The 18,467-nt window shown below is 40.3% G+C and overlaps 1 protein-coding gene across 1 annotated transcript in view; it reads right to left on the reverse strand.

Annotated features, from left to right (window-relative positions):
• Positions 1–846: 846 nt before the first annotated feature.
• The window catches only part of MUC2 (mucin 2, oligomeric mucus/gel-forming), a 65,610-nt gene continuing 47,989 nt past the window's right edge, over positions 847–18,467 (reverse strand). The window contains exons 40-58 of the mRNA XM_054197883.1: positions 16,800–17,279; positions 13,684–14,630; positions 12,347–12,521; positions 11,539–11,786; positions 10,192–10,375; positions 9,856–10,060; positions 9,040–9,218; positions 8,316–8,385; positions 7,894–7,994; positions 7,691–7,722; positions 7,339–7,516; positions 6,635–6,739; positions 5,987–6,027; positions 5,211–5,333; positions 4,642–4,740; positions 3,850–3,978; positions 3,148–3,187; positions 2,726–2,855; positions 847–1,290 (exon numbers count right to left, since the gene is read on the reverse strand). Of these exons, the coding sequence (XP_054053858.1) occupies positions 1,032–1,290; positions 2,726–2,855; positions 3,148–3,187; positions 3,850–3,978; positions 4,642–4,740; positions 5,211–5,333; positions 5,987–6,027; positions 6,635–6,739; positions 7,339–7,516; positions 7,691–7,722; positions 7,894–7,994; positions 8,316–8,385; positions 9,040–9,218; positions 9,856–10,060; positions 10,192–10,375; positions 11,539–11,786; positions 12,347–12,521; positions 13,684–14,630; positions 16,800–17,279 (3,725 nt within the window). The 3' untranslated portion in view covers positions 847–1,031. The remainder of the gene's footprint in view (positions 1,291–2,725; positions 2,856–3,147; positions 3,188–3,849; positions 3,979–4,641; positions 4,741–5,210; positions 5,334–5,986; positions 6,028–6,634; positions 6,740–7,338; positions 7,517–7,690; positions 7,723–7,893; positions 7,995–8,315; positions 8,386–9,039; positions 9,219–9,855; positions 10,061–10,191; positions 10,376–11,538; positions 11,787–12,346; positions 12,522–13,683; positions 14,631–16,799; positions 17,280–18,467) is intronic.

The following is an 18,467-nucleotide window of genomic DNA, read 5'->3' on the forward strand; positions in this document are numbered from 1 at the left end:
TAGGTAGCAAAGATGCTTGTATTCAGGTTGACTGTGGCTCAAGCAGTTACTTTAAGTTCTCAGAAGGGTAAAACACAATTAGCGTTCATTAACAGAGACAGAATAATGCCAAAAGCATTTTTCACACACAACAGAAGGTGTGGATTACCCTCATTGTACTTCAGATGATTCAAGAGAGATGTCCATCTCTCAGCTAATCTCCTTCAGCTAGCCTTACACTAAGATCAGATAAACAGGCACTTTGAATGCAATTCAGCTAACCTCCTTTGAATATGTCCTTTGTTGTGGGAGAAATTAATGCCGAAAATGTCTATTTCTCTCCACTTCCTGTAAAGGAAGCCTAGGATTACTAGCTCAGAGACAGGCATCTGTTGTGAAAACGTTGGAATTTGGAGACCTCTTGCTATAGTACATCACTCGAGCACTGCAAATGAACTTCATATTCTTATAGCTGAGGGACTACTTTCTTAGTGAAAATACATAGTTGTGATGAACTGAGACAGTTCTACCATACACAGCCCTGCTAAAATGAGATCTGTTGCTGAACTAGAAGTTTCTCAGAGTCATCTGAACGACTTCATGATGCGTTATTCATCTTTGGCTTTGTTCTGGCAGACAGCATCAACTTCTGTCCCACCTTTTCTGATATTTCAGTTTTTAAGGAGCCAGAAACAGATACCCCAAAAATATGTCAGTTAACTTCCTATAACTTGAAAAGGAACTTTTCTTCTCTTTTAAAACTCAGGCTCATCAAGACAGCACATGAATAAGTACAAAACCCATGTTTTTTGAAATGTGCTTTTAATCATTCAAAGAGAACAAGCTGATTATAAAAGGACCCAAAAGGCTGTGCACTTGGAAGAATACAAATTTGTGTTCTTATTTTGCGCACAAATAAATAGACCACTGTTAAAAATTAGCAGAGAACAAAGAGGATACAGTAACTGGGAAAAGCAAAGTTCAGAAGTAGTCAAGGAAGATGAGAATGATGCACAGTCCTTTTAGTTGAATGCTGCTAGGTTTTTTCTCCTTCATTTTGATGTTAAGCTGATGGCCCTCTTGATACGGTTCAGAGTGCTTGCTTTGTCATTTTCTTCTGTACTCTGCGACTCGCTGGATTGTGAGCTGCTTCTGCATTCAGTGTCTTGACAGCTGCAGCTTTCCACGTATATATACTCATGTGAAATTGAATGCCCATTGGGACATTTCAGTTCTGCTTTCCTCACAGTAGTCCTTGTTTCCCTGCAGCAGGAACAGCTGTGCTCCATAGAATTGGCCTCAGCAGAGTATCTGTTAACATGGAAAACGGCAACATTACTCTGTGCCAGAAGCCAGCACACAAAGGAGAGGGTGAAATTAGGTACAGAACGCCTGTGAGAAGTTTGGGATAATATATAGAAGAGCCACAGTTTTGGCCAACTAAAGTGCTAAGCTCATCTGACAGGGCAGTGGTTATAACAATACGCTTTTAAAATTCATTGCATTTGCTGAGATTTTTTTCTGGTAAAGCAATTGGTATTAAAGTCCTAGTAAAAAACCCTAGTGAGTTCAAGGAACTCAGCTTCCTTAGATTCCTCTCATTATTCCAGCGCTGATGGATGTCAAATATACCAGATCAACAATTAAGGGCAGACAAAGCCCTGACCTGAATAAGAAAACCGCTTAGACAAGTGGCTACAATGCCAGGTACAACGGCATCACATCAATCAATTGGCTACAAGGGCTACAATTGCATCACGTGAATCAAAATGCATATCCCAAACCAGGCAGTGTTAACAGGAAGAGGAAGCAGCAGCTCTTTCTGTTCCTATCTCACAGCAAAGTATTTTTTGCAGCCTTGTGTTCACCAGCTTCCAAACCACCATTCCTAACCTGCAGAATCTGTCAGTATCAGGCTATAAACTGTGTCAAGAGCCATCTTTTTCTTGTATTTGTGTGCAGAGGCAACCACAGCAAGACTCTAAAATGATAAGGTATTTCAAAATACTAATAAACCCACTAGCTAATCAGGGTTAAGTCTGAGACTAAAGATCAAGTTTCTCCCATGTGAGGTGCCCTGTGGCATATTCAGTGATAGGCAGCAAACGACAGTTTCTTTGGGGAGTTAAGAATTACATTTTTCCAGTGTTTTAATAGCTCACTACCAGGTGTCCTACTAGCCAGTTCCTTACAGCCACGTTCTTGTAGATTCTCTCATTTCAGAGAAAAATGTACATTAAAACTACTCTACTAACAGCACCCCTAAAGCATTTGTTTTCTAATTTCTTTACTGTATAAAAATCGCATATGTCTAAATCTTCCTTTAAAAGATCCATGTATATTTCATTTTAGATGTTAACTATTGAGAAGCAGCTTTTCAGTTTATGAGCATCAGGTCTGGTTGCCCTCTGGGCTCATTCCCATTACAGGATATAAACCATGTTCTTTTGTGATGATTTCTAGACAAGGTGGTCTGACACAAATGACATACAATCCAGCTTTCAATGGATGAACAGACCTTATCACAGCTGTCTGAATCCCAAGACAATTTAATAAACTTTTCTGTTCTGTATTAAGACAAATGAACTGTTCGATCACAGATTTCATTATTTTGTGCACATGATTTGGGGACCTGATAGTTTCAGGTCTTCTACCATTCTGCAGTCTACCTATTTATTGCTCCTTTCATATAAACAAGCTAAGTGCCAGCAGATTTCAAATCTCATTGTCTGATCAGTTTACTTACAGCGAGAAGGTTCCACATGTTCCTTCACATTCAGTCATGACAACTCTGTCCACAGATCGGCAGCCCTTATAGACAATAAAGTCTTTTCTTTCACGGACAAAGCATGGTGTGGCACTATCCAGAGGTGTACCTATAGGGAAATATCAGAAAATACATTCAGTGAAGATAGCTCCAGAAGTTCTTTACATTTCAGCACTCTCTGGGCTTCACTAGTGCACTCAAAGAATTGTTTTAAGTGGTCTTTCTGCTTCAGCTTAAACTTTCCCAGAGAGATCAGACAGTGAATGCTTGGAATAACAAACATAAATATAAATGTATCTATTTAAATATAAACATATGTGCCTCTATGGCTGGAAAATGGGTTGATTTAAGAAGAAAATTAATTCTCTCTATTGTTGATTCAGCTACATTTCCATACTTACAGGTTTTGCAACAACCGTTAGGTAAGAATGTAATAGTTCCCTAAAAGAACAAAGAAAAAGGAAAAAATAATATTATTTTCTTTCCCTGTATTAAAGAGGCTTTTAGACCAATAACCGAGGAGAGCAATTCCTCAAAGGCTGGAAATAATCAGCGAAAACTGTAGCACTGATCTGAATAAACAAAGATAATGGTCTCTTCCAGACTTGAAATCTATCAATTTACAAAGGATTGTGGAAATAAAGATAATGCTTTGAAAGAAGTCCACAGTTAACATCATGCAATTCTTCCTCAGAAACAATTCCAAAAAATCTTCTCTCAGAGACTTCTATATTTGAATGGGGAGTATGCATGGTGTTACTGGCAGCCTACTGCCTGAAGTGCCTGCGTTTCTGTAATGTTCAAGAAAACACAATTTGTGTTCAGCCAGGACCCTGCACAAAGCAGTCAGCGAGGCCTTTGTATTTCAGTGCGGACCAACGTTTTGGCTACTGAGAGACCCCTGCCAGTTATAAGCCTTGAACTCTCACGTAGATATCTTCTTTTATACACTCCACAGGTCTGTGCACAGATGCAGCAGAAACTTTTGCCTCTGGTGAAAGATTATCAGAGCTTAATTCAACTTTTGTTGCTAGTTAGGTGGCTGAACTAAACGGAAGTAATCCATGCATTGAGTAGAGGGTAACTTTTCTGTATTTACTTACAGGTTTGCAGGTATCCTCACTGAATGCTGGGCAGGTAATCTCAGATGTGGAAGCGATAAGCTGATTGTGGATATTTGAACAGCTATAAATGGTGCAGTTGTTGTAAGGATCATTTTTAAACTCTCCAGGCTGCAAGCAAAATACAAAATGTAGTAAGGAAAGCTGAAGAGATCTCAGACAGAAATCTTCCTGTCCACTGACAATGACTTTCCTCTTGTTTCCCAGTCAATTATTTTTAGGTTAACAGCCATTTTGGATACAGATAATTACACACTGCAGTATACCATACGTGGAGAGACTTCAGTTTTACATAGGCCTTCCCTTGGAAAAGAAAAATCCCTCTGAAGTAGCGGAGTACATTAGAGTTATTAATAAAATCTTCCATGCCAATGGATTTTGCTTAGGGAAAACTAAACTGTTATATGGTAATTAAGAACAATCCTAAACTTTCACCCTACAGGGACAATAAAATAATTTCATACGCAGGCTTTACTAGTGTTTTTCAGTACACAGAAATCAAACAATACAGAAAAGCCCAAGCTTCCAGACATCGCAAGAAAAACCCTTCCAATGATACTGGATTTGTCTTTCCAGGAAGAGCCTTTCAGAAAATTTGATTTCATAAGTCCTTCCTTCAGGCCAAAAAATTGTAGATGGGCTTTGCTTTAGGTGAGACTCGGACCTTTCAGGTGCAAACTTACACTAAGCCTTACTCTGACAAGGAGATGTTCCCTCTATGAAAGGGGGAACTTTACAAATCTGGTAGAGATGTAAGATGTAGAGCATACTTACACTCAAGATGAGGTTAGAATTGTTTGCTGTACGTATAACACACTTAGTCTGCACACATCTTCCACAACATTCACCTTTCACTGGTTGAAGTTCATATCCCTAGATATGAAAATTAATTAAAAATGAAAGCACAACGATAAATGCATTTTTGAGAAATAAATCGAAACATACGAACCCATTAATTGATTATGCTCTGAAGTGTACTCTAGATTTGTGGCTTTGTGTGCCTTTTTGTTTTCCAACCCAATGGAAGACAAGTAATAAAAGCAGGCTATAGAGGAATAGAGGAATAAAGTAAAGCACTATAATAAAAATGCCTAACAATTAACTACCACTCCATTAAGTGCTCTACAGAAACTTCCCAGCTAATCCTCCCAATGTGAACTGAATACTGTAAGTTACACAGTCAAGCTTCATGCAATAAATTGCTCAAGGACAGTTGCTATCCATGCTGGAGTTGGACTCTGGATTTCTGCTCCCTGCCTTTTGCTTATACCACTCATCGGTCAAACTGCTTTTTACATACATGGGTGTTTTAGGGGTTGTTTCTGTTTAAGTTTGTTACTTACTGGTTTACAATATGTGTTGCATGGAATATGTTCACATGAGATGATATTCAGTTGAGTGCTGACGTTAACTTCGTTAGTGCAGAAACAATTCTGACACTTATCAATGAAGACTGAGGAGTTAGGCTATAAATTTTAAGAAAAAAAGTTCACATATTAATGGGCTATGACATGTGTGACACATATTTCTTAATTTTGGAAAAATCTGTGAAACAAGCAATGGAAAAGGTAACAATCATAAACTGTATTGGATAGCTATTTGGCAAGCCACTTATGAAGACAATATTTTAAATATTGAATTACTTTTAACATGTGTCTTTATTGAAGTCCTGTATAGCAATGATAAACTCAGACATTAAAAGCAAAGATGTCATACAAATATCTACAATAAAATAAGTACTTGACCCAACAGAATTTATTAAGAATCTAAGTCTGTTTACAATAATACTTATTTATAAATCTTTTCATTTGAAAGCAGACTTTTGAAACAGTAATAATGTGCTGACAGTAAATGTGGACTGACTTTTTAAAATGCATGCACACTTAACTCTAAATCCAAATCTCTCTCTGACACTGACAAACAATTCTTCAGTCTCTTTTGTACACAGCAACCTTTTCAGAAAAGATTTCAGCTTCATGAAACTGATGAACTCCTGATGGAAATTTGAAAATTTCTAAAATAGTGATTGTACTAGATAAAACTCCTCATAGCACTTCTGATAAAGTATACTAACTGGTCTTTTAAACATTTTCAGAAGACTGTTGAAGTAAGAACTTACCAAGAACTCGGCATTCTGATGTACACAAACCCTCTTGGGAACTGTTAACAAGCAAGGAGTTAGGTTTTACATAGGGGGAAAATAAAAAAAAGTCTTTACCCCACTCTAGTCAAACTAATTTCTTATGCATATGGTCAAACACATTGGTTATTCCCCATTTCTCATAGCAGATATGACATATACAAAACAGAATAACAAGTACTGCATATGCAAAAAGGGAGGAAGATCTGGCCCAATATACGCAGTCCAGCTCATAGCTAAGAATGTCCACTTAACAGGTACAAGTAGTTCCTTGTTTCAATTACCAAGGAAAAAGCAGACTTTGTAAAGCTGCCTTTTATTGGGCATGCTCGGAGGGACATTTTGCTAGATTAAACTGAGATCACTGTCCCAGTTAATTCTGCAGCTGTTCTTACATGTACTTACAACCAGGCAAACTGAACTTGAGCCACCTGAGATATATCTGATTTCGTAGTTGTTTGTCATAATCATAGCAGTAGTAACCAATGTTAATAGTAACCAATTTGTAGACTCTGACTGTGTTTATTACTTCTTTCAATAGGCTATTGCATACAGTCTTACTAAGTGTGATGCTAAATTACTCAATATGTAATGTTAATCATTGTAATATATTTCCAAGGGACTTACCACACTGGTACACAGGACAGCACTGACCACTGGGAATATGAGAATCAACTTCAAATCCCAGTGCACACTTGGGAGCTTTAGTTGTGCACAAGCTTGTATTGCATTCTGAAAAAAAAAAGGAATAAAGCCAGAAAGTAAAGCACTAATGCACAGCTACTAGAACTAGGCATCTGTCAAAGCATGTAGGATAGACGTTTCATTGCTAGATAACAGCCCAGACCCTCTCCAAAGAAAAATATTCCAGAAATAAAATCATTTTTCCTAGTGAATCCAGGCACTGGACTGGGGCACTACACTAGTTTATAAAACTTTTTCTACCATGTAATTACCAAGTGTTAAAAAAGTATCACAATTCTTTGCAGAGAAGTAGTGGACAACTGTTGCCCTCTCCAAGGTTGTAGGCAACAGACCCAAAATGAAAATCCACACAGAATTCCATAATCTATCCGCATTTTACTTGAATAAAATGTGGTCCTGAATTCAAGAACTATAGATTCAGTTACGCTGAGTCCCATAATTGTAAAGTCAGTTATGCTGAGTTACTGCAATATTAAAATGTATTTTCCCTAACACAGCGCAAGCTGATTTTAAAAAAGCATGAGGAAAGATACTCCCTGCTGCAGGTCTCTGGTGCTAAACCTGTTCTCTTTTCCTTTCTGTTCCAAAAAGGTATAGAAAGACTAGAAATAGAAGTATAAACTCACTGCAGGTGACAATGGGGCAGCAGGAGTCTTCAGAATTGACTTCATTGACCTCATAGAAGCCTTCTCCATCACAACTGGTCTTATTTGGTTTGGCACAGACATGAGGCTCACATACAATGCCATTTCCACCTTCCAGGCAAATACAGTCCTGACAGTCTACCGTAAACTTTTCCCCAAACTGTCAGTAAAGAAAATCAAGTGAGTGATTACATCGTTACCAATTAAAAAGAACAAAAGTAAAAACAGGAATGAAAAGTTGGGAGACCACAAAACAAGACTGCACCAGTGGAGACCACTCTCCTCTCCCCGCCCCCAGCCCCTATTTGAAATACAAAAGTATATGCCAGTATACCTCTCTTGGTATCATATCAACTCCAACACAGCCTGTGAAAATATTAAAATAAATTTCCATCACTACTCATATAACAGTGGACATCTCTACTTTATACAATATATTGTATGAGTACTGTATACAGTCAGATCTATGTTGCATACATGAAAAGGAAACAACAAAGAGAAAACAAACATGCACCCAACTGAAGCAGTAAAACTCACCGCAGGTTTTCACACAGACATCCACAGCATCGTCGTACAGCATTGTTCCATTAGGACAGAAACAGCCTTCCACATATTTAGTTGAAGTTTCGTTTTGTTGACTGTATTGGACAAAACGTTCAGAGGAATCCCATTACTGTCATAGGCATGCAGAGGAAGATTATGCCAAATAATCTTTCACTGAAGATACAGTGGCAAATGATCTGCACATTTGCAATTTAGGAATTGTCAGTGTTCATGTTTGGTATAGCCAAACAACATAAACAGTACAGGCACCCAGATTTAGGATCAAGAGTACAGTGGTACCAAATTTTACAGTCAATTTAAGACATGACAGGAGGTTGATTTCTCTCATTCACCTATGCATTAGATATGACTAAACAGTTGTATGAGCTATAACTAACAGGGAAGGAATTATTTACCTTGATTTGCAGGTTGTCTCTTTAATAGGACCACATGCTCTGTATTCTTTATCTGAGGGGCATTTATAAGCTGGAATAGGAAAATAAAAAGGAGGAAGAGCTCAGTCATATAAAAGCCCCATGACATTATGCGGAGAAATTAAACACTGATTACTCATTTTGCTATGTATCTTTGACAATCTTGAGAAGCAAAGAGAAAAAACCCCATATACCAATACCAGACTCATGTCTCTGAATGGAAGCATTTTATGCAATTTAGCCATAGCGATATAACATCATACATTACATTAAGGAGATAAAGGCAAGAGTCTACATCTTGATTACATTTTTTTTCATAATTTCAGTCTCTTTTGCACAAGTTCTCAAAGGGGAGTGCATTCCTACCCTCTGTCCTCTTCTTATTACAAATGAAAATGATTGCCTATGTGACTAAATACAGAGTGATCTGCTGATGCCCGCAAAACACAAAACCGCCTGTGTACAAAAAAGTATCAGTATACAGATGTTTCTGGCACAGTCAACCGACGTATATTTTTGCAGGCTCATTTATTATTTCCATTGTTAAAAATATTACCTGTAAAATTACTTAAGGAAAGCAGCTGGTGTGATTTATTGGTGCCTTCATCGCTCAGAAAGTTATGTGACTTACCGTTAGGACATTATTGCCAAAAAAAATTCCATACAAGCTCTTCTAATAGATCAAGGTAAATGGCCAAATACTTACAGCAAACACCATTGGTATGACTTCTCCAGTCAATGCATACACTTTGATCAGCACAGGTGGCAGCATAGACCTGCAGACTTGAGCACTCCAGGTCTAAGCCGGGAAGTGCGCAACTATCAAAAAGGCAGGCTGCATAGTACTTTTCAGGCCGGACAAAGCTATGGCATGGTTCAAATACACTAGAAACAGAAACATTTATCATTATTAGTTACTGAATAATCCATGAATTCTTCAATGTGCTTGACACGTTATAATGTGGCAACAGCAATGCTTAAGGAGATGCGAACAAGGACTGAGAGATTTTTACTAAGAGCATTTATCTAGATTGTAACCTCTCAACCTATCTTAAAGTACTCTCCCCTCACCTACAAAACACTTAGGGACCAGTATTTTCTGTCCAGAAGCTACATGAATATTATTGAGTGTAACCATGAACTACTTTTCTGAAGAGATTTTTTTTTTATTATTATATTTTTTTAATTCTGACACAGCATTCTAAAAATTAAGACCTCTGTTTTCAGTTGGACTCTGTTTTCTGCTAAGTTAGTGTGGGAAAAGGTAAAAGCATAGGACAGTGGAGAGCAGAGAGCATAAAAGAACGTGAGAACATCAAAAAAGGTTAATGGAGGAGTCAGAGGGTTGGAAGCAAACTATCAGCAAAGAATAACACCTAGAAACAGTAAAAGGAATGGAAGCAACACACAAAGCTACAAGAAATGGAGCAGTAATTAGAAACACTTTTTATTGAGAAATGAACCCTAAAATTGCCACTGAATTTGAAGATCAAAGGCTTATAAACCCCAGAGGAATGCCTACCTTCCCAAAAGAAGCTCGCAAATGGTAGAATTTTTGCAAGACCCCGCTGGCGTTGTGCTAGGTGCTTTTGTAGGATTTAGGCCTGGAGAGCACTGTGGTTTGGAGGGATCAACAACTTGCCAGTGGTCTGCCATGGTTTCACAGTTTTCTGCAATGTTTCCGTTTGGCAGCATGCAGTCATCTGCTGTATTGTTATTGCAAACACCTAAAATTGGTAAGGTGAAAAAGAATTCACTCACAGATTTGTTATCAAATTCCATTAATCTTTGTGGCAGGGCTGTCATTTACCTGTTTGTAGTTTTCTGAGAGTACAAAAATTACAAAAGTAAGCCTTACCACACTGCCCATGAGTGTTGTTGCCAAACCGGCTGTAGGGCATTCTGATAGAGAAGGACAAGCCATTGTAGGTCACATTCATTTTCAGTTCAGGAATTTCCACTACATGATTTATGCCTGACTCATAGATGCTCACACCAAATTTTTTATAAGGCAAAGCCACTGGCTGTTTGTTTACTGTCACCTAATAAATAAAAAGAAAACAGAAAAGAGACATCTATTTAGTTTGACTTTAGAAAACAATTGATTGTTCATTACTTTGCATTGGAGATAGAATGTAAAGGCAAATAATGTGCTTTTAGTGTGTAATAAATGTCCCTGTGTTTCCTTTTATGTTACTGGAAGTCAAACTTTTCATCTCTGAGACAAAGAAAAAGCCTATCAGCTACTGATAAACTAAGCTAAAATTCAGAGTTTAAACTAGCTAAATTAAATAGACTTATTAGAGTGACTATGGCATTGAGGACACCTCGTGAAAATGCAATATAAAATTCTCCTAAATTCCTAGTGCACACAGTTACTTGGCCTTTTGGCAAGTTACTTATGCCTTATTTGGCATAAAGGGAACATGCTCGTAGGAAAATTAAATGACAGAAATCAGCCAAAATCTGTATTATTTATTTAAATACAGTAGCCACGGCATACCCATGGAACTAACACTGCTACTTTTACTCAACAACGGTAGATTTTCTTGCTTTGAAAAAAAAAAAGAGGGCTAAATGTTACAAATTTTCAACAATATGCTGTAACCTAACTTATAAAATTCCCACACAGTAATGTACAAAAATAAACCAAATAAACCCCATAAAAGCCTAAAACCAAACACTTCTCACCCAATTTTGAAACCCCATAGCTGGGGCATCACATTTGGCAATGGAATAAGCACATAAGAGCCCCGATTCTGAAAAAATTCAAAAGGTGACACCAATCACTAGTAGTGGTACTTTTAAAAAATGCTTAAGCCCAGTACTTTATTGTTATGACTAGTTTATGTTTTATACTCCATTCAACGTTTATTCTCTTCCTTTGTTAGGTTAATATTACCTATAAATTAATTTATTTTATATTCTTAACTCTTAGCAATTTGTCCACGTTTATGTATTTAGGAGAGATAAGGCACTGCAAATATTTGAGATAGAAAAGGGAATAACTTGTAGAAATTTTTCCCCATATTCAGAGTCAAAAAAGCAGTCCTTCAAAGCAGTCTTATTTTATAATCCAAACTGGTATTAAATCTAAAACACAGATTCCTTTTTAATGTTTTTTCCTAACATTGTGAATATAATTATCAGGTTGATGCTGTATTGATATTTTAACCAAGAAATCAAATGTAATATTCTCTAATACCTCTACTTGTAGGGTATTTGGTTTGACTGTTGCTATGCGCACTTCCTGAGTCTCATGTCTCACAATGATCGTTCGAGGACAGGAGACTACATCCCGTGTGTCACAATGGTAGTTATCAATGTAAACACCAAAGTTGTCAACTTCCTTATTAATCTCTTCCACAAGGACATATGTACAATTCCCTTGATAGCTGTAGTACAGACCATCAAAAGTCATGTAATGTGGGTCTCCCCAGCCAGTGCAGTAGCCTACAAAAACATACAGTTAGGTTAGCTTCTTATGGCAACATACAGAATCAGATCAGACCACAAACAAAATCTGTAGGTGTGGGATTCACCTCATCGAACTTTAAGCATTTAAAGTGTATATGTCAATGCATGAGCTCATTATCTAGAACTCATCAATAATAGAGAAAAACAGGCACTTTCAGGGCACAGTTCATCTGACTTCTTTCTGATAGACAACCAAGAATAGGATTAACTGCACCCTAGATATACCTTTACTTATAGTCTGAACAAGTAACTTGTATGTAGGCTTCTAGCCTATCGAGGCCTGCATCTGGGCAGCTAAATCCTGCCTTGGGAGGCCAATTTATTCTGCAAGCACAACAGTTACAAAGAAATGATGGCAAACTAAGTAAAAGCCCCCACCTGGGTTAAAAGAACCAATTAAGCACTCCAAACAAACCAACACTAGAAATCCGAGGGTCACAGTCTTGTGCGATACTTGTCCCCTAATAAATATTGCTGCTCCTGACACTAGTGTTGTTCCCACGGGAGATAAAATATTCAACAAAATATATACTTACAATCACACTCCCAGTGCCAACAGCATCCATCCTTATCAACGACTGGCACAGGAGAAAGCCCATTGGCACATGTAGGTTTAGGAGGTGGATTACAGATTATGGGAACCAACTGGATTATATTGTCTTCTATACATATTGCATTAGTGCAGTTACAGAGCCACCATGAGTCACCTGGCTGTGTTTGGAAAGAGAGGGGGAGGAGGAAGAGAGAGAGAAACCTTATGAAGCAGTCAGGCTGACAACAGTTATGCCTGAATATCTTTTGCAAAATTTTAAAATGCCGTATGTTTATTGACAATTTTTTCCCCACCAGAAGCCTGAAAATGGGAAGGAAGTGCAGAAGTCAGCACCATCAAGGCCTGCAACATAGCCTAGCACTACTGAGAGCTGCTAAGTGAAAAGCATTACTTAAAAAGCCAAGCCAGTAACCTGAAGTGGGAATTGCCCTTTTTTTTGTTTCAGCTATCTAAAAGTTAGATGTCCAATCTAATCTCATCACCTGGAGTCCCTCTCTAATCAACAGTGAAAGACACTGATCAGTGATCAATATGTGATCAATCCCCTTCCACGAATGCCTAGAACAGATTAACAGCTAAAGCTACAGTAACATCAGCTATTTGGGGAGTAATGTCTAAGGTGATCATTTGCATGCATTGTGATTGTATGCATTTTTCCTATCTTCCACCAGTTTTTCAGCCATGTATAATTTTTATCCTTGCAGATTTACTGAGCAAGTTAGTAGACATCTAAGCTGTGAGGAGGCTTTAGAAATGCATAAGACATTAGCTTGTCTGTGTCAGAGGTGGAAGGTTCCAAAAATTCAGAATTCGGAGTCAAATTTCATGAGCATTTGAATGTGGTGATCTGTTTCCCAGTCCTCTCCTGAAACCAGACTACAACCAAGTATGACTCATTCCAAACTCAGAATAGCCCTGTGGTTTCTTGTTGGGCTGCACTGTAAACACACAACTTTTCCCCACTCTCAACCTATTCAAAGGCAGAAACAGAAAAGATAATTTAGCACCACTTAGCCCTTGGTTATGTGTTCATCAAAGCTATCCTACAATAAAGAAAAACATTGAGGTGTGACCTAATTCCTTGAAGGAAGCCTTTTCAAAACTATCCTTGAAGAACTACTAGCAGTACATAAGCTATCAATCTGAACGAACATCATTGGAAGTTATGCTGATACCCAAGAAAGCAGAAAGAAATAGAATAGACTGATACTTCCATTTCTATCCAGATTAATACATACTATGTATGTTATTAGCATTGAAATTATGTGCCTAGTCTCCATCCAAAGAAGAATGCTAAAAAAACTCATGAAATCTACTCACTGCATAAGATTCATTAGGTGAAATGGTACAATTTTTTGGACTTGTAGTTGAACTTGGAGGACTGGGTGGAGTAACTCTACTGTGTGTAGAACTTCCTGAAATGGTGACTGCACTTGATGTTGCAGTAGGCCCAGAAGTACCAGCTGAGCCAGTGGAAACAATTTCAGAGATAGTGGTGGTCGCAGTGATTGCGGTAAAATTCCTAGAGGTTGTTCCCGACGTTGTGGTAAAAGATTCTGTTGGAGTTGTACCAGAGGTGGTGACTGACGTGGGGCTGGTTGATAATGATGGCAGAGATACAGTAGTACTAGCAGTAGACTCTACAGAGGATAGTCCTGAAGTTGTGGTGGCAGGGAAGGTAGTTGATCTTGTCAAAGTAGTGTGAGATGCAGTGGCTGTCACTGTGCTGCCAAATTCAGTTACTATCGTGGTGCTGTGGGGAGTGGATCCTGAGGGTGTGGGGCCTGAAGTGGTGGCTTTGCTGGTCGTTCCTGTTTCAGTGACTCCAGAGGTGGTGACTATCACTGTGCTTGTTGATTCTGGTGGTGGTGATGCAGTAGTACTCGCTGTAGACATTGGTGAAGATGGTCCTGAGGTTGTGGTGGTGATGGTGGTGGTCCGTGATCCTGTGGGAGGGCTGCTAGTCCCGGTGGTAGTGGTCTCGTGGGTAGATGGTTCTGTTATTATTGTGGTGCTGCGGGGAGTGGATCCTGAGGGTGTGGGTCCCCAAGTGGTGGGTTTGCTGGTCGTTCCTGTTTCAGTGACTCCGGAGGTGGTGACCGTCACTGTGCTTGTTGGTACCGATGGTGTTGACTGTTGGATTGTGGTGCCTGTGGTAGACACCGAACTTTCCGTTTCTGTCGTTCTGGTTGTTGGCAGCGGGGTAGCCGAAGGAGTAACTGGAGTACTTGTCTTTGTCGATGTTCCTGATTCAGTCACTGTACCCTCTTCAAGACAGGGAGAAAACAGAGTGTTTTGTTTTAAGTAGGCAAATCGCATTTGTTATTAACCTCATTTCATTTTCTAAGAAGCAAATGGAATTCAAGAAACTGAAGCATAGGGTACTTGGATGGCAATAAAGCAGAACCTGTTTTAGTAATGGCTTTTGCCTAACAGAGGGATAACTAGAAAAGTCTCCTACGTCTTGCATGGGAGACATTGATGTAAAGACTTTATCAGCGATCAATGTTGGACGCATGGAACACCCGCCTGCAGTGTTAAGACTTTACATTGCACAGAAGAGTTCAGCGGTTCTAAATCCAGGGGAATTCATTGAGTTGATTGGTGAAACCTTTGGTTAATTCTGTATTGCTCTCATGCTATGTTCTACGGATAGACCACCGTTCCCTCTGCTGCTTCATGTGGCCTGTTCATACCAGCATTGATTATGCTCAGAGCCATTTGATTCTACTGAAATCGAGCAGCTGCTGCAGCAATCTGCGTTCCATACCTAACTCCCAGGCCTCTAAGACTACTCACCCACAAGCTATTTTGGCATGCTAGGAACCCCAAATTCACGTCTCTGCTTTTTCCCTCTCACATGACCAAGCCAGATTTCATCATGGGCCCTAAGGCAGGCTCCTTTAAAATAGGTTTTGATTAGCATTTTATAAACCGTTCGCGATACTCAGAGGCCAGCCTCAGAGCCATCTGTTTGTGCTTTTACAGCATGACGTAAGACATGGTAGACAGAGAAGCACTGCGCGCATAATAAGAGTGCAGTCATAATGCTGGAGGATAGGAGGAAGTAAGATACACTGCTGCTACCCACACAGTCCACACGGACAGTCCTTCGACTAAAATTAGTTCTCATTTGCGTGAGGAAAGGCAAACTCCTACATGTTCAGAAGGAAATACAGGAACGGGCGGCGTACTGTCACAGTGGCAGATTCACTGGGACGTTAGGGGGTCTCACATTGCTGCCCAAACGTCAGCTTGCTTCCCAGCAGTGCAGGGTAGGATGGACAACAACGCTCATGGGAATGCTGGGAGAACCTGGCTGCCCACAGCCTTGGCACATCCCAAGGGCCAACACGTAGTCTGAAACCTTTGCACAGACCCTGCCAGGGGAAAACCTTCGAAGCTTCCTACAGCCAGAACTGCAGGTCAGTGGCAGTGATGCCAGAGAGGCAACGCCAGAGAAGAAAGGGAAGAAAATCCGCACAGCTGCGCCCAAACAGCACCTGAAATGGCACTGCCACAAACCCAAGCTCCACTACCGTCGCACAAAACAGGTCACGCTGAGTACATTCTCTCCAGCTGAAGGACAAGGTCCAACAGCAGCAAAAGCAAGACTTCCCATCAGTTCAGTATCTGCTTAAGCCATGTAGAGGCACCAGGATGAAAAACCTCCTACTGTTACTGATAATCAAAGGAACGGAGCCAAGTACCAGAAATATGTTGTTCACTCTCCCTCCTAAATAAAAAGCTCAGTCCAGGACCCATTCTAGTCCACTCTCATGAAACCCCACCTGGAGTACTGCTTCCAGCTCTGGGGTCACAAGTAGAAGACAGACCTGAAACTGTTTAAGCAGGTCCAGAGGAGGGACACAAAAATGATCAGAGGGCTAGAACACCTTCCCTATTAAAAGAGGCATAGAGAGTTCGGGTTGTTCAGCTGGGAGAAGTCTCCAGGAAGAACTTATTGCAGCCTTTCACTATATAATGCTGGCTTATATGAAAGACAGATAGAAACTTTTTACCAAGGCCTGTAGTTACAGACCAAGGGCAAACAGTTTTAAAGTGAAAGAGGGTAGGTTTAGATTGGACATAATGAAAAAATTTTTTATGATGAGGGACTGTGAGACACTGCAATGGATTTCCCAGAGAAGTTGTGGACGCCCATGCACTGGAAGCACTCAAGCTTGTGTTGAATGGGGCTCAGAGGAACCTGATACAGTGAAAGATGATCCTACCCATAGCACAGGGGTTGGACTAAAAGATCCCTTAAAAGGTCCCTTCCAATCCAAATTCTTCTAGGACTTCATGATTTTTTATAAAATATACATAAACTACACTACTTCAGATTACAAAAATTAAGTCCCACATTAACATTCCAATACACCTTGATTTCTCAATTAGCAAAGCAATAAATAACAATGCAGGAAGAAAATTACGTTGTGGTAGTGTAGTCGGAGGATGCAGCGTTTTGGTGATTATTACTGGTGTTCCGGATGTGCTTCTAGTAATGGGGGTCCATGTTGGTGTGCCCGGAACAGTCGTCGTTGTGCCCGGGGTGCTGCTGGTGGGGGTGCTGATGGCGGTGGTCCGTGATCCTGTGGGAGGGCTGCTAGTCCCGGTGGTAGTGGTCTCGTGGGTAGATGGTTCTGTTATTATTGTGGTGCTGCGGGGAGTGGATCCTGAGGGTGTGGGTCCCGAAGTGGTGGGTTTGCTGGTCGTTCCTGTTTCAGTGACTCCGGAGGTGGTGACCGTCACTGTGCTTGTTGGTACCGATGGTGTTGACTGTTGGATTGTGGTGCCTGTGGTAGACACCGAACTTTCCGTTTCTGTCGTTCTGGTTGTTGGCAGCGGGGTAGCCGAAGGAGTAACTGGAGTACTCGTCTTTGTCGATGTTCCTGATTCAGTCGTTGTACCCTCTTCAAGACAGGGAGAAAACAGAGTGTTTTGTTTTAAGTAGGCAAATCGCATTTGTTATTAACCTCATTTCATTTTCTAAGAAGCAAATGGAATTCAAGAAACTGAAGCATAGGGTACTTGGATGGCAATAAAGCAGAACCTGTTTTAGTAATGGCTTTTGCCTAACAGAGGAATAACTAAAAAAGTCTCCTACGTCTTGCATGGGAGACATTGATGTGAAGACTTTATCAGCGATCAATGTTGGACGCATGGAACACCCGCCTGCAGTGTTAAAGACTTTACATTGCACAGAAGAGTTCAGCGGTTCTAAATCCAGGGGAATTCATTGAGTTGATTGGTGAAACCTTTGGTTAATTCTGTATTGCTCTCATGCTATGTTCTACGGATAGACCACCGTTCCCTCTGCTGCTTCATGTGGCCTGTTCATACCAGCATTGATTATGCTCAGAGCCATTTGATTCTACTGAAATCGAGCAGCTGCTGCAGCAATCTGCGTTCCATACCTAACTCCCAGGCCTCTAAGACTACTCACCCACAAGCTATTTTGGCATGCTAGGAACCCCAAATTCACGTCTCTGCTTTTTCCCTCTCACATGACCAAGCCAGATTTCATCATGGGCCCTAAGGCAGGCTCCTTTAAAATAGGTTTTGATTAGCATTTTATAAACCGTTCGCGATACTCAGAGGCCAGCCTCAGAGCCATCTGTTTGTGCTTTTACAGCATGACGTAAGACATGGTAGACAGAGAAGCACTGCGCGCATAATAAGAGTGCAGTCATAATGCTGGAGGATAGGAGGAAGTAAGATACACTGCTGCTACCCACACAGTCCACACGGACAGTCCTTCGACTAAAATTAGTTCTCATTTGCGTGAGGAAAGGCAAACTCCTACATGTTCAGAAGGAAATACAGGAACGGGCGGCGTACTGTCACAGTGGCAGATTCACTGGGACGTTAGGGGGTCTCACATTGCTGCCCAAACGTCAGCTTGCTTCCCAGCAGTGCAGGGTAGGATGGACAACAACGCTCATGGGAATGCTGGGAGAACCTGGCTGCCCACAGCCTTGGCACATCCCAAGGGCCAACACGTAGTCTGAAACCTTTGCACAGACCCTGCCAGGGGAAAACCTTCGAAGCTTCCTACAGCCAGAACTGCAGGTCAGTGGCAGTGATGCCAGAGTAGCAAC

The sequence above is a fragment of the Rissa tridactyla genome, chromosome 4, assembly GCF_028500815.1.
Source record: "Rissa tridactyla isolate bRisTri1 chromosome 4, bRisTri1.patW.cur.20221130, whole genome shotgun sequence".
Taxonomy (NCBI): Eukaryota; Metazoa; Chordata; class Aves; order Charadriiformes; family Laridae; genus Rissa; species Rissa tridactyla.